Source organism: Salvia splendens, chromosome 7, assembly GCF_004379255.2.
Source record: "Salvia splendens isolate huo1 chromosome 7, SspV2, whole genome shotgun sequence".
In the NCBI taxonomy this organism is placed as follows: domain Eukaryota; kingdom Viridiplantae; phylum Streptophyta; class Magnoliopsida; order Lamiales; family Lamiaceae; genus Salvia; species Salvia splendens.
The window spans coordinates 422,797-440,866 of NC_056038.1; the positions used below are offsets into that span (position 1 = coordinate 422,797).

The 18,070-nt window shown below is 36.7% G+C and overlaps 4 protein-coding genes across 8 annotated transcripts; 2 read left to right on the top strand and 2 right to left on the bottom strand.

The window, feature by feature from the left end:
- Positions 1-217: 217 nt before the first annotated feature.
- LOC121810989 (tryptophan--tRNA ligase, chloroplastic/mitochondrial-like) lies at positions 218-5,581 on the top strand. 2 transcript variants are annotated; one of them, XM_042211739.1, is made up of 15 exons: positions 218-288; positions 384-533; positions 999-1,086; positions 1,690-1,731; positions 1,992-2,081; positions 2,188-2,310; positions 2,805-2,876; positions 3,111-3,223; positions 3,382-3,403; positions 3,502-3,567; positions 3,699-3,755; positions 4,231-4,277; positions 4,446-4,527; positions 4,611-4,700; positions 5,195-5,581. In XM_042211739.1, the coding sequence occupies exons 1-15, from the start codon at positions 221-223 to the stop codon at positions 5,327-5,329; spliced, it is 1,245 nt and encodes a 414-aa protein (XP_042067673.1). In that variant the 5' UTR covers positions 218-220; the 3' UTR covers positions 5,330-5,581. The 2 variants fall into 2 exon arrangements, with proteins under 2 accessions (XP_042067673.1, XP_042067674.1); XM_042211740.1 differs by lacking the exons at positions 218-288; positions 384-533 and adding an exon at positions 543-802.
- A 435-nt stretch (positions 5,582-6,016) lies between these two features.
- LOC121742743 (cell division control protein 2 homolog A) lies at positions 6,017-9,668 on the bottom strand. Of its 2 annotated transcripts, none has more exons than XM_042135986.1 (9): positions 9,599-9,668; positions 8,931-8,970; positions 8,665-8,849; positions 8,071-8,191; positions 7,490-7,663; positions 7,057-7,220; positions 6,751-6,838; positions 6,600-6,653; positions 6,017-6,477 (listed from the first exon to the last, which is right to left on the bottom strand). In XM_042135986.1, the coding sequence occupies exons 2-9, from the start codon at positions 8,937-8,939 to the stop codon at positions 6,388-6,390; spliced, it is 885 nt and encodes a 294-aa protein (XP_041991920.1). In that variant the 5' UTR covers positions 8,940-8,970; positions 9,599-9,668; the 3' UTR covers positions 6,017-6,387. The 2 variants fall into 2 exon arrangements, with proteins under 2 accessions (XP_041991920.1, XP_041991919.1); XM_042135985.1 differs by having other exon boundaries at positions 6,600-6,662.
- A 2,027-nt stretch (positions 9,669-11,695) lies between these two features.
- LOC121742444 (pentatricopeptide repeat-containing protein At4g17616-like) lies at positions 11,696-14,180 on the top strand. The gene has a single exon (XM_042135579.1). The coding sequence runs from the start codon at positions 12,081-12,083 to the stop codon at positions 14,052-14,054; it is 1,974 nt and encodes a 657-aa protein (XP_041991513.1). The 5' UTR covers positions 11,696-12,080; the 3' UTR covers positions 14,055-14,180.
- A 552-nt stretch (positions 14,181-14,732) lies between these two features.
- Positions 14,733-17,967, bottom strand: LOC121742245. Of its 3 annotated transcripts, XM_042135334.1 has the most exons (5): positions 17,742-17,967; positions 16,980-17,048; positions 16,392-16,622; positions 16,212-16,316; positions 14,733-15,758 (listed from the first exon to the last, which is right to left on the bottom strand). In XM_042135334.1, exons 3-5 carry the CDS (start codon positions 16,609-16,611, stop codon positions 15,025-15,027), a joined length of 1,059 nt encoding a protein of 352 aa, XP_041991268.1. In that variant the 5' UTR covers positions 16,612-16,622; positions 16,980-17,048; positions 17,742-17,967; the 3' UTR covers positions 14,733-15,024. The 3 variants fall into 3 exon arrangements, with proteins under 3 accessions (XP_041991268.1, XP_041991267.1, XP_041991266.1); XM_042135333.1 differs by lacking the exon at positions 16,980-17,048 and having other exon boundaries at positions 16,392-16,625; XM_042135332.1 differs by lacking the exon at positions 16,980-17,048 and having other exon boundaries at positions 17,742-17,963.
- Between the last annotated feature and the right edge of the window lie 103 nt (positions 17,968-18,070).

The window sequence follows — 18,070 nt, forward strand, 5'->3', positions numbered from 1 at the left end:
TTCTACTATTTCTTATTTCATGCATTTACACTTTACTAAGAAGGAACTGAGGGAGTATTACATTGGTCTTTTACTTTACAGTTGTATTTATGGGCCGACCTTCAAATATATCCAGGCCCATGTTAAGTACCGATGGGTCGGAAGAATGGTTCCGGGTCAAAATCCGGATATATATAAATATCATTATTCAAATCCGAAACCGGAAATAGCAGCAGCAGAAATGGGGCGCTCCATTTTCTCTCACTTCCTAATCCTCTCCAACACTCCTCCGCGCTCCATCGGCTCACTGTAAAGTTTTCCTTCACCCTCACCGCTCATTTTGTTGCTTCAATTTCTCCATGAAAACTATGGTTCGATTTCTTTTTTATTTGGAATCCGAGCAGGCCGCGCGGTGCTCGTCTCGGAAAATGCTTGAGCAGAGCTGGTGGAATCTACGAGCCGCGGCGGCTGAGGATCGGCGAGAGTCTGCGCTGCCTCTGCAGCCTCGCAGTGTCGGAGCCTTCGACTTCGCAGACTTCGTCTAGCTCAGTGAAGTATTAGCTCTTACGACTTTTTTTTTACTGCTAATTTGAGTGTATTTCTAGCTCTGAGGATTTGTTTGATGAGTGATTTGGTGTAAATGTGTTTTCCAAGCAATGGATGCCTTGTATATGGAAATTGCAGTTGTTCGTGTTTAAATTGTGATCTTATGTTCCCCGTATTTTGGAGCTAGAGCATTGGTGCATTTCTCTCACGTTGATTAAGGCGTGTGTGGTTGTAACTTCTGTGAGGTTCGAATGGTGATATTGAAGTTTTTCGAATTGTAAGGAACTCTGCTGAGGCTGCTTATTGTCTATGTGGCCTAAGTTTAGACTCGTTTGATGTTAAATTTTTATGAAGCGTGTTAGGCCAACTAAAATGTGAGGCATTGTTTGTATTTTTTGTTAATATAGCATTACCTTTTACTTGCTGTGAAATTATTTATGTGCCATGACTATGTATTAATTTCTCATTTATAGGAAGAGAATAGTCTCCGGCGTTCAGCCCACAGGATCCATACATCTTGGTAACTATCTCGGAGCCATAAAAAATTGGATTGACTTGCAGGTTAGCTTTCAGATATTTGTGCAGCACTTTATTAATGTTTGATTTGAATTAGATATCTATGTGCCCCTGCTCCGTGTTTAAGACAACTCTATTGGATGGAGAAACAGTCAGGCTTAGTATTAGATGTTATAGCAATCATAGATAGGAAGATGGGAGGGTGAACATATAAGGACATTTATCATGATGTTCTTATCACCCTATGTGCAGGCTTGCCATAGTTCTTTCAAGTAGTAAATGGGCATGAATAATTGATCAGTATAAACAGAATATGGTTGGACATGTTATAATCTCGTAGACTTCTGTAGCTTAGCAGTCTCATCAGATGAACAAATGTGAGCCCGCTGCTCTATAATGGGGGTACACATGCATAATACAGGCATGACTTCCTTAGCTCAGTCAGAGTCTCATGCTTTGTAAAACTGATTTAAGTATTCTTCAGCTACATGCCTACCACAGTCCTGTTCTTACATACTCCACTATTGTCATCACGGACACGTTCTTATTATAGGAGTACTATTGTATTCCACTTATGTCACTTTTGTTTTTTTGTCAGAGCTCTGCTCTTGTTTCCCTGTTGTTTCACCTCCAATTTGCTTTTTGCAGAATACGTACGAGACACTCTTTTTCATCGTGGATCTCCATGCGGTACCCTCAGTTTTCTTCTTGATTTGAGTATCACACGTTCCATATCACTACATCTGAATTGTAGCTCCCTGTTTGAATAATCTCACTAGAAAACAGTGCTTTGAAACTTATGATATATAGTTATTTAAAATAGGTTCAAATTTTGTGGATTAACTTTAAACTAGGTATATCACTGAGTTAACGCTCACAAAATAAACCTCATCTTGATTAAATTATTTCTCGTAGTTCTTAAGTTAGACTAACTTACTTTTCTCTTGCAGATAACTTTGCCATATGAAGCACACAAATTATCTAAAGCTACCAAAGATACTGCAGCTCTTTATTTAGCATGTGGTGTGGATCCTTCCAAGGTCTCACAGTTAACTTATGCCCCTTTATGATTGAACTTTATAGCCGCTTATGAGCTTATCACTTGAAGATTGTTTGCATGACTTTGCGGCTTACTTCCCATTCCAGGCATCAGTCTTTGTGCAGTCTCATGTGCGTGCTCATGTGGAACTGATGTGGTTACTGAGTTCGGCCACCCCAATTGGTTGGCTGAATAGAATGATTCAATTCAAAGAAAAATCACAGAAGGAGGTAAGTTTTGTGATGTTCGTTGTTTAGCTGATTATTTATCTCATGTTTATCTTGTTAACATATCATGTCAACTCATGCACCATAGTGATTTTATGTGCATCTCATAGGCTAAATATATTCCTTGCAGAATAACTACACCATAGTAATCTAATAAAAGGAATTTATTGGTTATGATGCTGATTATCTTAGCTGTTTATGAACCTGGATTGCTGGTTTTTAGCCTATATCACCGCTATATACATGTTGATTTAGTACTTTGAATTTGATACAATTACTTACCTCCTGCTCGTACAAGATGTAATTGCCTGCGTGTGGAAAACACCTTAGATGCAACAAGAAGAGGTAAAATACGGTTCTTAATCATTATTAGTGGAATCTCGCTTATCTTGACAAAAAAATCTCTACTCCGCAATACTTTGTTTAAGGTACTTGAAGTTATTTCTGAATAGTATAGTTTTATTCTTGTTATAATTAAATCGAATCATTACTTACAGGGGAATGAAAATGTTGGGGTCGCCCTTCTAACGTATCCAGTGCTGATGGCCTCAGATATACTGTTGTATCAAGTAATCTTTTCTTTTCTTTCATTATGTCCTTTTTCTTTATTTTGGAGATCTATTCTTAGTTTGGGGTCCTAGTTTTGTTTGTGCACTATACTTGTGTGACCTTGGGAGAGTAGCAAGTCTTTCACATTACATGGTGAAGATTATAGTTGCAACAAGATTCTTGCATATTGTTATGGGTGGCTGTATTGTATTGGCCTAATGAGTCACTTTTATGACTATTGTATTCTTGTGCAGTCTGATCTTGTTCCAGTTGGTGAGGATCAGAAACAACACCTTGAGCTGACACGAGAAATAGCTGAACGAGTTAATTATCTATATGGAGGGAGGAAGTGGAAAAAGCTAGGAGGGTAAGACTTAGTATAGTTCAAATATAATTTAGCAATAAACTCTCAGCTTCATTTATGTCATGAGCTTCTGTCCAAGATTTTCTTGTTATACTGTGTCTTTGTATTGCGGCACTAGGAAATCTGAATGATTTGTCTGATCAACTTTTCTCTGGCCACAGGAGAGGTGGCGCTATTTTTAAGGTTTGTTTCGTTCATTGTCCTGTTATGCAATAAACTTCTGGAAAACACGTTAATTTGGAGATTGGATTAACTCATGCTTTACTATGTAATTGATATAGGTTCCTGAAGCCCTTATTCCACCTACTGGAGCTCGCGTAATGTCCCTCACTGATGGTCTTTCTAAGGTTATGATTTCACATAACTTAGGGATCTTTATTTAGATAAAGTCATTGCAAGTTTACAACAACTGTTGCTTACAAGAAATCTGCTCCTTTTGTAGTAGTACTTACTTATACCCATTGTTCTTTGTACGTAGATGTCAAAATCTGCTCCGTCTGATCAATCACGAATCAATCTGCTTGATTCAAAAGATGTGAGTATAAACATTTCTATCTATCTGGTCCTTCTGTATCTTCAGTTTTCTTTTCTTTTCTTTTTTAATTCTTTTTTGAAAAAAGAATTACGTTGAAACAAGTAAAGTCAGTTGTAATTTGTAATGTAAACATGTAACACTTCATAAAGATTTTAATTGGCTAAAAGACTAAAATAGAGCAGGAATTACTCATATGGAAATATGGTGGCAATCTGTAAATATCCATGTCTCCTTTTTGTTTTCTTTATTTTAAACAAAAGGGGAGGGAGCATTATGCTAGAATTTGGAAAGCTAAATCGACACTTGCTCTCAGGATCATCAGCTTCACATTTTTATAGAGTGTACCATAGATATCAATAAAAATATCTCAGACTCTGATCATTTGTTTCTGGTTGAAGTATGTTGGTATCTAGCAAGTTGCTACAGCCTTTTTTATCGTCCCTATCCTAAAATAATTTCTTCAATGAATTTGCAGGCAATTGCAAACAAAATAAAACGTTGCAAGACGGACTCATTTACTTGGTTAGATCCATTTTGCTTAATCTTGATGCTCATGTATTTAAGCTTGTTTGCATCACTTTTTTACTCTTTTCTCTCTTTTTTCCTCTTTGTGTGTGTGAGAGAGTGCTTGTATGAGATAGTTACAAAAGCTCAAATCTTCTTGTCTCTGCTTGTTGGAAAACTTTTCAGGTTGGAATTTGATAATCCCGAGAGGCCTGAATGTAACAACCTTCTTTCAGTATATCAGCTTATTACCGGCAAGAGCAAACAGGTACCTGATCGAAACAGAGGTTACTTGTTTCAATTTGAATGTCCTTTTGAGCTGATAAAGCTTTACTTGTTTCCATTATGCAGGAGGTTCTGGAAGAGTGCAAAGATATGAATTGGGGATCATTCAAACCCCTTCTCACTGATGCTTTAATTGATCATCTTCATCCAATCCAGGTTTCGCTTCCTATTTGGTATCTTTATTATTCACAGATGCATACAATAAAAGGAAATATGACTGGATTATCCTTAATTTCTTCTGGAAATACGCATGTCTGAAAAGTATCATAGATGAAGAATACGAAACAAAACATTTTAGGCTTGTCGTCATGATTTATGAGTGTAAAGTTAGGGACTTCGAAGATGATAGTTTGGGGTTCAGTCTGTTTCTAATCCTATAATCATCTCTTACTACTTAGTCCCTCTGTCCTCAAATACGTGACCCCTCTCTTAAAAGATCGCGTACCTAGAAAGTGGTTTACTAACTCTTTTTATCCTTGATCATTGCACGAAAACTGAACACTAACTTTGTAGTCCCTGCATCCTAAATAGGACACTTATTTGGGGACGGAAGAAGTTTCAATTTGTTTTTCCCCCCATTTTTCAGCAACCTTTATACTCTTGCTGGTAATTGAGAAAGATTAGTCTCTTACAGTTTAGCTGCTATACAGGAACGTTACGCAGAAATAACATCGGATCCCTCTTACTTGGACGGAGTTTTGGCTGACGGTGCTAGTAAAGCTGCATCCATAGCAGATGCTACCGTCAGTAACGTTTACCAGGCAATGGGATTTTTACGGAGATGATGAAAATCAACTCTCTGGGATAATGCGTGCGGAAATGTCATTCAGGTGGCTACTTCAAACAACTGAATAAACTCGATTAGGTTTTGCTATTTATTTTTTTACTTATTATTAGTACTCGTTCGAGGTGGGTGCATTTGTTTCTAGCAGCTGGATTGTTTGGTCAATTATTATATCTGATTTTTTGAAGTTTCATATACATGTATTTCTAATCTAACTTATTGATTCAATCACATATATTTGCAGTTGCAATAATCTTCTGGCTTTTCAAGGGAAAAACGCTATTAATTTTTCAGCGGAATATGAGATTTTATAGGCCTTTGTACTAAAATAGTACAGTAATATTATTTGCGCCTTGCTTGTTATTATAAAGCATAACTAAATTGCTGCAGAACACTATTTTACAGTTTCATCTAAACTTTCTAAGTGAGGAAAAATATCTGTGAATCTGTGATTGAAAAATAAGTTGCAAAAATAAAGTGAAGTCTTACTCAGTAGTTTTAAAATTGTCTCTCTTTCAACTTCCACGAACTTAGAAACTATATTTTGATAATCGTACTATTTATTTGGTCTTTGGTTGAAAAAATACAATAATTTGAACTGTCTCAACATACCAAATAGGCAAATATCATATTTTTTTATCAAGAACTATCAAGGTACTGATTTCTAACATATGTATCAAATAAGATATACAATCAACAAAGTACATAAGATATATAATAAGCAACTGTTTGCTCCGAAACAATGTCAAAAAGTAACATTTGGCTAATAGCATGATGTTACATCATAACTGGCAAAAATAAACATATAAAAAAAGAAAAAAATTGACACAACCACACAAAAGGGGGAGAAGATAAGAGCAAGTGAAAGCAGGGGCGACTGAGATTTCCTTCATATTTCCTTGTGTGCAGAATCACTTTGGTATCAACCAAATCGTACCGAAGGAGAGAAGGAAGATATGGGAAGATAACGTCACCCGTGTATCACACTTTTGTCGATAGGAATAAAATGCAGATGCCACGCATAAAAATATACAATATAACAAAGAGCAAGGGCATCGATCAGGGGACAAACCCGATATCCTTGAAGTATTCATGCTCCAGCGCGTTTCTGGCAGTAATTCTTTTGCTTGGATCTAAGCAGAGCATTTTCTGTGAAACGGCAGATAAGTTGACAGGACATCAGAGATGTTCCTCACACATTTATGTAGTAAACAGAGAGCGGAAAATGTGTAAAAAGACTACTCTCAGTCAATGGAGACAAATGAACTTACACTGAGGAGGTCAAGGCCACCTGCGTCAAGATTTGGAACCACAGACGAGAGATCCTGTGGAAACTGATTTTTAGTCAAAATCATACATCTGAATGGGCTAGAACAATAATTTGGGAATGTGAGTTTTAAAATAGATCCCAATTTTAATCACCTTGGGTGGCCATTTCGGAAATGCTGATTTAAAATCAGGTAAAGATGTCACTCCGGGCCATGTATCTTCATTTGGGGTGCCCATGATTCTTCAATACAAAAGAATAAACAGGAAGCAGATATTACGTTTTCGAAATGCTGATATGTTGTTCAAATATATTTTACGAATATCTTCAGTCTACAAATGACCGATAAAGGCATGGTCAGTTTGTTTAAATAGTGCACAAGAAAAAAATTTAGTCAAGAATTTTGCTTTGTTGCGACTCTAATTAACCGAAATGAAACATCACTAGGTCAGAGGCATCACCTAAAGATTTTGAAGAGTTCGTCTATCTCAGAGTCCCCAGGAAATAATGGTCGTTGGTTTACCATCTCAGCAAATATACAACCAACCGACCATATGTCCACAGGAGTGGAATAGTGGCGTGATCCAAGTAGTATTTCCGGAGCCCTGTACCATAGAGTCACAACCTGCAAATAAGGCACTGGTGGTTAAGGGAAACAGGCGATGTAACTGATCAAGTAGAAAACTCCTCTATAGTGATCATTCGGGGTGAAGAATATACTGCTATTGAAGTGGAGTATTTTCTAGACATGGTGAACTCATTTTGAAAAATCGTTAGGTTCCATGCACAGTAAGATTATAAACAAACAATCCCAAAAGGGAAATTGAGGAACAAAAGCATATAGGAGAATACAATAGCCTGCAAACTGATGTATTGCCGAGTGATAGAACATACTTCATGTGTAAATGTCCTGACAGGAATGCCAAATGCTCTAGCCAATCCAAAATCTGCAAGCTTTAATGCATTGGTACGTCGATCAATCAGCAAGTTTTGAGGCTTCAGGTCTCTATGAAGGACTCGATGAGAGTGACAATAGGCAATACCACGGAGTATTTGATACAGAAACATCTGTGAAATTGGAGCTTGCACAATTACAACATTGATATGCAAGCAAGAGCTTTAGGTGCTACACATCTATGAAGTATTATTGCCTCACTTATCCTTGGGATGCTGAAATACAGATGCATGGTCCCACAAAACTTACAATCAATTTGTTTTTTGTAGTTTAAAAACTATAATACCACCCAACATCCTGACCCGACCTACTATGTATCCTGCAGCTAATTATATCAAGCAACTACACTGATGCATTTCAAAAGAAAAGGTGTAGAAAACCACATAATGTTACTGAATTGTTTATTTGTATCTGATCTATGCAGAAGCCATGAAATCCCTGTACTCTACTGTGCTCATCAGACAACAAACTTTAATTATGACAAAGAATCGAGGTCATTTGGCAGAGAAATGAGACACACTTTAACCAGGCGGGGATCCTTAGAGAATTCTGGGCAAGAATCCATGTGTTTTTTCAAGTCCAAATCCAGATATTCAAATACCAGGTACAGTCTCTTATCGCTGTGCACCACATCCTGTAACCTGTGACCAAACATCAGAATTCAGGTTTCACTAGGTTTGCAGATTATACCTTAGAAAAGCCTTCCCAAACTCAGAAAACAATTACTCCCTCCGTCCCCTAATAGGAGTCATTCTTTGACCGGGCACGAGTTTTAAGAAATATAGAGAAAAGTTGGTTGAAAAAGTTAGTGGAATGTGGGACGCACATTTTTATATTGGTTTTATAATAAAATGTGAGTGGAGTGAGTTAGTGGAATGTGGGGCCTACTACCATTTATGGTAAAAATGAAGAATGACTCTTAATGGGGGACGGCCCAAAATGGAAATTAGCGACTCCTATTCGGGGACGGGGGAGTACTTTTTATCAGTGACATCAAATGAAACAGTAATGGGAACTAGCACATTCTAAAGCATCATAAAGAACATATTCACACTCATACTTTTCACTTACTATTAGTAAGTATCTAGACTAATTTATTACTATTAAGTACTACCTTACAATATTCCCATGTTGCATCTCTTTCAAGAGAGAAATCTCTCTGATAGCTGTACTCGGCACTCCCTCATCTTCCTGCTCTAGCCGGATTTTCTTTAAAGCAATAGTCTCATTTGTTACACGATCCCGGGCCTTGTACACCACGCCATACGTCCCCTCACCGATCTTCTCAACCTTTTCATACTGCACTCAAAATTGGATTATGTACCTACCATTACAGCCACAAACCAATACAAACAGAAAGAGCTGGATAACTATCTTTACCTGGTCCATCTAGTCCACAATAATCGATATCTACGATCAGCTACACAATGAAGAACCAAAAAAATGTGAGGCGGCAGTGTCGAAGCAACATGTACATTGACTATCTATTGCTGCATGGATGTAAACATTTCTCGAAGGATAATATAGCTATAATCAGAACAGACTTCTACAGTTCAGATGAAATCAGATTACACTTCCAATGCCGGAAAAATAGGCAAATCGGTTTCGCCAATATTTAGTATTCACTTCGCAAAACAAATTTGATAAAAAACTACGAAAGTCAGCTCAAAAACACCAGAAAATCAGCTCGCCTTTCTCCAACATCAATTTTTAAAATGTAAATCAAAGTGCAAAACACACACACAGAGCACACTAACAACAGTAACAACTCTATAATTAAAATCGCACGAATTAATTAATCCGTCCAACAAACAACTGCAGCATCGACCGATTCAGCTGGCATTAACACAACGCACTTATAAACTAATCAAATTAACGCCGATTGAACAATAATCGCAAATATACAGAAATAAAATAAAAATCAAAAGATGTGGCCAGGATAAACAAAGACAGTCATAGTAACTGCGCATCCACATAAATTATGCAGAAAAGGGGGAAAAAGCTCAAAACAAGTACAGATGAGTGGAGATGGTATGCGTACGACGTACCAGAGATCGATAAAATGTGGAGGGAGAGAGAGAATGAAGAGAGCGAGAGAGTAAAAGAGTGTGGGCTCTATTTATATGAGCTCCTCACACATAGGGTTGCTTCTTTTTTATTTTAATTTATTTCAAAATTGGTCAGTTATTTTTTCAACATTTTGACCACAGTTTTCTACTGTCTTTTTATTTCTTTTTTACTAATGTTAATTTTATATTAACACATTAATCACTATTTTTGTATTAATGAATTATTATTAACATCCATAAGTACACAATATGACATAGAAAATTAATGCATTGGTTTACCATCATCAAAAGATGTAGTAGTACACTATTATACGGAGTAGTATTTAGTTTTAATCTATATAATAGTACTTGTTTTGATTTATTATTATATTTTAAAATCGTGGCTTTTGTCTATATGAATGAGTATATATATATGGTGTTTAATAGTGATAAAACTGTTCTTGTGTTATTTAATCTTGCAAATTATAAATAAATTCACGGTTTATGTCTCCAATGGGTTCATTGCGATTTAAAATATTACAATTTCGAGTTAATCAATTGAATTATTATGGTTGCACTTTAATATTTGATGTGACAAAAGAAGTCCAATATTATTCGTCGTATTGATTGGAAAACGGCTAATAATAGTGATGATTTTTCAAGCTCATAATTACCATGAATTTTAATATCATCATTTGTAATGTCTAATGAACTAATGAATTTATTTTCGTTAGCGACCAAATTTATCATTCTTCGCTAACCAATCAAGTACCAAAATTAAATACACAGATAGCTTCATCTTTTTCTTTGGCTGTGATTTTTTATTTATTGCAATGTTCTTTTTCTCATTTTACCTCACAATGACATAACTATTTACTAGGAGTATTTTTTTTAATTTTTCAATGAATATTTACGTGATACAGATATGTCTACACAAGATTTTCATGTCATTCTTAAGTAACAGACTGACAGTACATAACATTTACTGTACCATTATATGCTAAATATTTATTGCCAACGGAAAAGGTTTGAAATTATTATTAGCACATAATTATCACATTCTCATGACCCACACATAATGTGAACAATTAATACATAATTTAATATGCTTTGACGAGGAGTTTTCAAGATTAATTTATTGTTCATACGTGCAATACTGTTTGAACTTATTATTTACGCACTCATAACTTAATTATTGTGCACTTATCTTAAATAATTTAAAACATAAATACACAAAAAAAAATTAATGTACGTATGTTACATTTAGTTAAGCCTTTTTTTGTGAAGGCAAAATATAACAATTTTGAAGTCTTAAAATGCGCTCTTTTTATCACAGTGGAAAGACACGCAATGATGCAATCAATATTAATGCAGTATATATAAATATACTGCATAGCTCATTTTTTTTTACTAATTATAACCCTTTAAATCAAATAATAATATTCAGAGATATATTATTTTATCCTAATAGCTGAAACAAGTGATTGTTTAGTTTCAGGGGATATATTAATTAGAAATCTATTAATAATATTAAGAGATTTATTATTTTATCCTTATAGCTGAAACAAGTGATTGTTTAGTTTTAGGGGATATATTAATTAGAAATCTATTTTGAAGTTACAAAGTAGGCAATTAGGAATATATTAATTACAAATATATTTTGAAGTTACAAATTAAAGTAGGATAAATTGCCGGCAAAATCACAAACCCTGGTCAATTTTTAATCATTCTTTTAAATTACAAAAATAGTTGATGATATTATAATTTGAACATTTTAAATTTATTGACGTGACATGTACATATAAATTTTAAAAACATGATTGGTAAGGCATACTCTTAAATAACATTGTTGAAATAGCCAAACATTGTGTCCACATATGTCATATCATGCATAATTTATCCGATTTTGAGATAATGAGAAAAATATATCAAAGTTTTGATATATTAAGAGACTACTTTAATAGTATGTTGCGGGATTGAGAAGAAATCGATAATGTTTTTGACATTTTCCGGCAATTTACTCAAAACAAAACAATATACACTTCACTAATATTTTTATCATTATTTTTAAATAAGAAACTATACTCCGTAATGTAAAAACATAGGGCTATGGCTACAATTAATGGGCTTCCACATTAAGCCCAAAGTAGTAGGAGTAGTACGTGGTAGAGCCCATCATATTTTAAAAATGGGCCTAATTCTTCAAAAAGTTTACTAATCATTAGCTTCGACCGCCAATCGACCTTCCCATCGCCGCCGTGATTTCTAACGACTCTCAATCCGGCCACCGTCTCCAGATTGGTGTCAATTTCACAGTGAATCGGTTAAATCCGCAGTTGAGCTGATTGAAATGGGAGTCGTCTCGTCAGTTTGCGAGCTTGGTGGAATCAGTCGCACTTTCTCACTCTAGCTGCTATGGTTTCGCATTATATCAGGATGCTTTCTCATTGAATGTGGTCGATGATGATTTATTCCGTAATTCATGATTCGATCGTTGATAAGAGAGAAGCAAAGAGGTTTAGGTTTATTAAGATCATTATCGGGTGGAGGATTTGCCTTAGGTCACAATGTGAGTCACTTTCCAAAAGGAATTTCAACGCTGTGTTCAAAATGCCCCTCTCGATGGAGCTTGTTAGGAAAGCTAGAGAGAGAGTTGAAGGAGCACAAAATCGATGAGGCTTGGGAAACTTATAACAACTTTGTGCGTGTTTATGGCTTTGTCGATCAATCTCTTGTGGCTAATCTGATTACTGAGTCTTCGTATTCATCTGATTCCAAATCTCTTCGTATGGCTTCTCATTTAGTTGTTAGGCTTTCAAAGGAGAGACCGGTTTTGCTTAAATCTGGGGTGACGACGAAGCTGCTCCTTTCTTTGGCCCGGGCTCAGATTCTTGTTCCAGCTGCAAGGGTTTTTAGAGTGATGCTGGAGAAGAAGATCTTGCCGCCTTTGGAAATCTTGCAGATGGTTTTTCTACATTTGGTGAAGACAGAAATTGGGACTTATTTAGCATCAAATGTTTTGGGGGAAATTTGCTGTAGTTTAAAGGAAGGGAGAGTAAACAGAACAATGACAAGGCCTGATGTTATGGTTTTCAACCTTGTTCTTTCTGCTTGTGTTAGATATGGAGCTTCTTTAAAGGGGCAACTGATTATGGAGCTGATGCCGGTAGTGGGAGTCGCGGCAGATGCCCATACCGCTGTGATTATTGCACGTGTACACGAAATGAATGCCGCGAGGGACGAGTTGAAGAAGTTGGAAGATTGTGTGGATATGGTTCCTGTTAATTTGGTTCATTACTACCTGCCCTTTTATGACTCTTTGTTGAGCTTGAATTTTATGTTCAATGATATTGATAGTGCATCCAGACTTTTGTTAGATCTGTCTGAGTTGTATTTTAGGGGTCGGAATGAACAGAGATCCTGGACTGTTTCGATTGGATCGGACAATATAAAGAAGGGGTTGAAGCTGCAGTTTCTACCTCAGCAGCTGCACAAGGATTTTGTGTATAAACTCAGCCAAAGGCAGGAGCTTCTATTGCATAAGAATGGAAAGTTTGTTCTGACCAACAAAGGGTTGGCCAAGCTCATCACAGGGTACAAGAGAGCAGGGCGAATCAATGAGCTCTCAAGGCTTCTGATCAGCATTCAAGAAATGCTCAATTCACCAGATAAAAGCAGCCCTTGTTCTCAGGTGATCGATGCTTGTGTTTACTTGGGGTGGCTCGAAACAGCTCATGACATACTTGAGGATTTGGTAATGGAAAATGAAAATCACTCTGTTTGTTTAAGTTCATATGCATTGCTCTTGTCTGCTTATTACAGTAGAGATATGGTGAGGGAAGCAGAAGGGCTAGTGAGACAAATCCAAAGACTCGGTTTTGACATCAAAACATCCACAAAGATTTCGGATTCAGAAGATGAACACACATCAAATTTGGCCAGCTCAATCAGCCAAGCAATGAGGGAAGAAGAAGATGGAGGAGTCTCACTGCATCAGTTCAATTCCTCCATCTTCTTCTTCGCAAAGGCCAAGATGATCGAAGATGCAAGAGAGACATACCGGAAAATGCAGAAGCTGAAGATCCACCCTAATGCTTCCACATATTTCTATCTTATATGTGGGTACAGTTCTTTGGGGATGTTTCGTGAGATTACAATCTTGTGGGGAGACATCAAGAGGAGCACGGTGAATCGAAATACAGTATACAAGAGAGAATTGTATGAGTTGGTGCTGCTGAATTTTATTCAGGGAGGCTATTTTGAGAGGGTGATGGAGGTTATTCATCTTATGATGGAGAATGATATGTTCTTGGATAAGTGGGGCTATAAAACTGAGTTCTTGAAGTTTCATAGGAACCTTTACCGGACCTTGACTTTGGCCGAGGCTAAGGACGAGGCGCAATGCATGAGGCTCGAGCATGTGAAAGCGTTCCGGAGATGGGCTGGCATAAGTTAAACATAGTAGAAGTTTGTAAGTTTGCGATCTGTAACTAGGAACAAATTTTTGTGGACTTACCAATATAGAGTAACTTATAAGTGGACTATTCATAGTATATTAAGGTTTATATGTGCTCTTAACTTATTTTAACATGTTTTACTATACGAGTCTCATGAGAACACGTAGTAAAATCACCAATTGATCAAGATTAGGAGTGTATAATTAGAAACGTTTTTGAGTAATTATTACACTTGGTAATTAGTGGGTATTACTAAATGTGTTTGGTCATGATTTCCAAGCTTCGGACACTATTCAAGTTAATTTGGTATTTTGAATATAGTCTATATAAAGATAATTTTATATATGTATGACTATAAAAATAATACTATAAGCCAAATATAATGACTAGTCCTACAATTTAAAAGCATTTTCCATCGAATTTCGACGAGTTACACATGGCTCTCTTTTGCACCTCGTCTCGAAGATGTAACCACGTTATATCCAATGTAACCCAGACAAAGTGGAATTATAGGAACATTGCAGAATGCTGATATATTACAGATTCCCACTTTATTTCATAATTCTATGTATCTCATACTCCATAAGCCAGGCAAACTATACAGTTTTCAAAATTGCAAAGGTATATAAATAGAAATAAAAATAGAAGAGAATAAACAATTCTAACCAAAAGAAGTGTTAAGACAGTAACAGCACTCACATTGAAGGTGCTGCAAAGAGCAAATAGCAAAGAGCAAAGAGCATTTGCAAGTTCATTGTGTTCCAAAATAAACTCAAAATCGTGGCACTCATCATTGAACTCTAAACTTATGAACATCTCACTCTCCCTTCCAGATATGCACAAGGAAGAAGAATGAGAGGGTAACAAGAAAATGCGAAAACAATGTTTGCAAAATTGAGAGCTTCAAATTGGATAGATGAAAAGAGAACAGGAAGCCACATTCAGAATGCACAAGAAAGCTAAATTCACCTACAAAATATTTGGAAGTTGAGAGTCCAATCTGTGCTGCAACTCCTTGATCTTGATCGAAAGCTCCGTGTTCTGCTCCTTGTAGCTTTGCAGCAAGTAGTCTTTTCCTTTATTCAATTCTTTCATCTCACTCACTTCCCTCCTCAACATTTCAATCCTTTCCCCATTTCTCCTTTTCTCTGGAGGATCCATGTTGCTTTCGACTTCTGGGTAATCATTCACATGCCCGTTGTTCTCAGCTGGCCAAATGGGGACTGTGGGGAGTTTCTCACCTGAGTGGACATGTCCGACACAGCGATCTGCTATTGCCTTGCGTAGTCTCTGTACCTCCTGATCTGATTCAAACAAATCCCTGTTTGCAGCATCCAGAAGAGATTGCAAGTGCGAAGAATGTGAAACCTGTGCGGCAAGAGAGGCTTGCACTTCTGCAATTTGATCTTGCATTTCTAGTATCATGTCATCTCTTCTCTTTAGCTGCTGTCTCAGCTTTTGTATGACCTCCTGCTTGCTGAAAATGTCGGAACCAGATTCTGAGACGCAAGGGGAGTCGGAGCTGTTAGATTGGTGGAAAGGTTTCTGGGGCAGCTCCAGGCGGTCAGGAGAAGACAACCACATCATGCCATTTTTTTTATTGAACTCTGAAACGGGAACAGTCACTAGTGGAAGAGCCATTTCAGGTTCTGACATCATCTGACCATTGGCGTGTGGTTTGATTTCCATCACATTCCCGGATCCTGTTTTACGAATACATAGATCAGTGAAGTAGAGATAGTTAGAAAGCTCAAGCGACCACCTGTTAAATTTTATGGAAAATTTAAAGAGGAACCTATTAGTTATATATGAAGGGGCAAGCATGAATGTTAGTATTCGATTACATGATCAGGAAGGAACTATCAATAATGCCAATTTTCTTGACCATATATCAATAATGCAAGTAACTGTGAATGGTGATCTAGATCATTACTTCCATCAGGCCAAATACTAGAATCAATGCCCCCAAAAGACACATTTTCAACCCACCAGTACAAGTTTTCTCCGGCACCAGAAAATTGAGGAAAATCAAGTTCGGTTGCACATATATGCATATGCAGGTACATGTTTTACGTATTCGAGGTAAATCTTAGCACACTCCAAATCAGAGGAAACGATCTTATTAAGGCTTTTGACTGGGACTAAGATGTGATTACCTGAATAATGGCTGTAGCAAACATCTTCATCTTGAGGATAGCAAAAGGCATTTGAATGCATTGGGCAGCTTCCCGATTTCTTTCCATCGGTAGATTTTCCATTAACTGCAATTACAGTAAACACTCAGATAATATAAATAGAATTTTCTGGAATAAGTTGCATGAACATGCATTCAACACCTTTTAAACTTGGACTACTGCTGTCCAGTTGTTTAGCATCAAGGACCTGTTTGAGCTTATACCCAAGGCGCATTGACAAAGTACTAATCAGAGCACTCCCTGCAATAAAAATCCAATTTGGCCCCTCCCCTGGAACATTTCTCGACCTCCGGGGTGCCTCAGTGGCTCTTGGCTTCATTGGTAAAGCTATAGAAGTGCAGACCAAAAGCTTCACTGGCATGCACACAAACTCTGCTTTTGAATCATGAAAATACAAACAATTACTTTACAGACAAAAAATAATTTATCATTTGTTAATCAGAATGTTCTTTTTCAATGTCCATGCACACTCCAATATATCCATAAAAATATGTAATGTAGCTCTCCAACAAAAAAAGCTGAAGTGAATGTCCATAGAATTATTGGCAGTCAATTAAGCTCGTATTGAACAAGTTCTGTGTGTGCATCTCTTGTTTTAGTCCACATATACTGACTTGACTATCCGAGAATCCTGATGGACAAATCCTTACTCTAGTTACTAAAATGTTGTTTTCTTTCAGAAAAATATGTTTGCACAGTTCATCTCAAGAACTGTTGTAGAATCCCTACCTTGTATATGCTATTCTGACTTTTCTTCCAAATCTTTGTACTAATCGAAGAGATCCCAATTCATTTAGGCTACATCACACAAACACTAACTGTGAGTAGTTGGACCTTTAGCCATAAAACACAAACTAAAAGTGTTCCATTCCAGAATCACCTAGTTGATTGCATTTTGCATAACTAAAAACTGACTAGCTAAGCTATAAAAACAACAAAACACGAAGCTTCCCAGCAGAACAACCTATTAAAGATAATCTCAAAACACGGGAGACAATAGATCGCACTCCACTACTGTATTTTATTTTTTGTGTTCAGGTCTGTACACTGTATGCTCTTATCACAAACTCATGGACACATTTTGCTAAAAAAAACCCATGAATAAACAACGAGATGGCATTAACTGTCGAGTAGTGAGTAGAACAGAATAACTACGAAACTATCATGTATTGACTATCGTATAGAAATTCGTCCATACTTATGAAAAACCGATTAACCAAATAACTAGCCACAGATAATTCTAAAGCCCTCATAATTGCTTCATTGTTCAAAAAATCTCAATCACATCCTTCTATTCAGAGCTCATCCAGCTAGTAATTTAGTATACACGGAGATACATACACTAACGCAATCAATAACCCCCGACAGAAGCAAGCCCGCGAAATAAATAAAATAATTGACAAGTAAAAGAATTCGCTAAAATAGGAAAAAAATTCAGAAAATATAACCATAAGAAAATACGAAACCATAGCAGCTAGAGAGAAAAAGTACCACAGATTTCACCAAGCTCGCAACCAGTCTCACACGGCTGCCATTTCAATCAGCTCAATTGTGGAAATTCTGACCAAGCTGGAGTCGGTGGCCGGGTTGAGTGTGGGTAGAATCACGGCGGTGCCACAGCGATTGTCGGAGGAAATGGGGAAAGTGAGACAAGTTAGGGCGGCTTTTTCTAAATACTGTAAATTGTTCTAAATCCTAATTCTCGTGCTAATTATTTTACTACTCCTAGTAAAGAGTAACTGTTTAGGACAGATTACGGAGCTAAAAATAGTAAATATAAAGTGGTGTAATTTTTTTTGTAATAAAATAATTATAATTTG

What these genes read in the sequence shown, in the direction of transcription:
- LOC121810989 (XM_042211739.1), top strand. Translation starts at nt 221, where the DNA reads ATGGGGCGCTCCATTTTCTCTCACTTCCTAATCCTCTCCAACACTCCT. An exon ending in AAGAAAAATCACAGAAGGAG is followed by an intron (nt 2,311 to 2,804) that starts GTAAGTTTTGTG and finishes CATTACTTACAG; the next exon opens with GGGAATGAAAATGTTGGGGT. An exon ending in AAGTGGAAAAAGCTAGGAGG is followed by an intron (nt 3,224 to 3,381) that starts GTAAGACTTAGT and finishes CTCTGGCCACAG; the next exon opens with GAGAGGTGGCGCTATTTTTA.
- LOC121742743 (XM_042135985.1), bottom strand. An exon ending in CAACATGGGAATATTGTAAG is followed by an intron (nt 8,192 to 8,664) that starts GTAGTACTTAAT and finishes GTTTGGTCACAG; the next exon opens with GTTACAGGATGTGGTGCACA. An exon ending in GAACTCTTCAAAATCTTTAG is followed by an intron (nt 6,839 to 7,056) that starts GTGATGCCTCTG and finishes TTTGTATTGAAG; the next exon opens with AATCATGGGCACCCCAAATG.
- LOC121742444 (XM_042135579.1), top strand. Translation starts at nt 12,081, where the DNA reads ATGATTCGATCGTTGATAAGAGAGAAGCAAAGAGGTTTAGGTTTATTA.
- LOC121742245 (XM_042135333.1), bottom strand. Translation starts at nt 16,611, where the DNA reads ATGCCAGTGAAGCTTTTGGTCTGCACTTCTATAGCTTTACCAATGAAG. An exon ending in CAGTAGTCCAAGTTTAAAAG is followed by an intron (nt 16,317 to 16,391) that starts GTGTTGAATGCA and finishes CTGTAATTGCAG; the next exon opens with TTAATGGAAAATCTACCGAT. An exon ending in TTGCTACAGCCATTATTCAG is followed by an intron (nt 15,759 to 16,211) that starts GTAATCACATCT and finishes TTCGTAAAACAG; the next exon opens with GATCCGGGAATGTGATGGAA.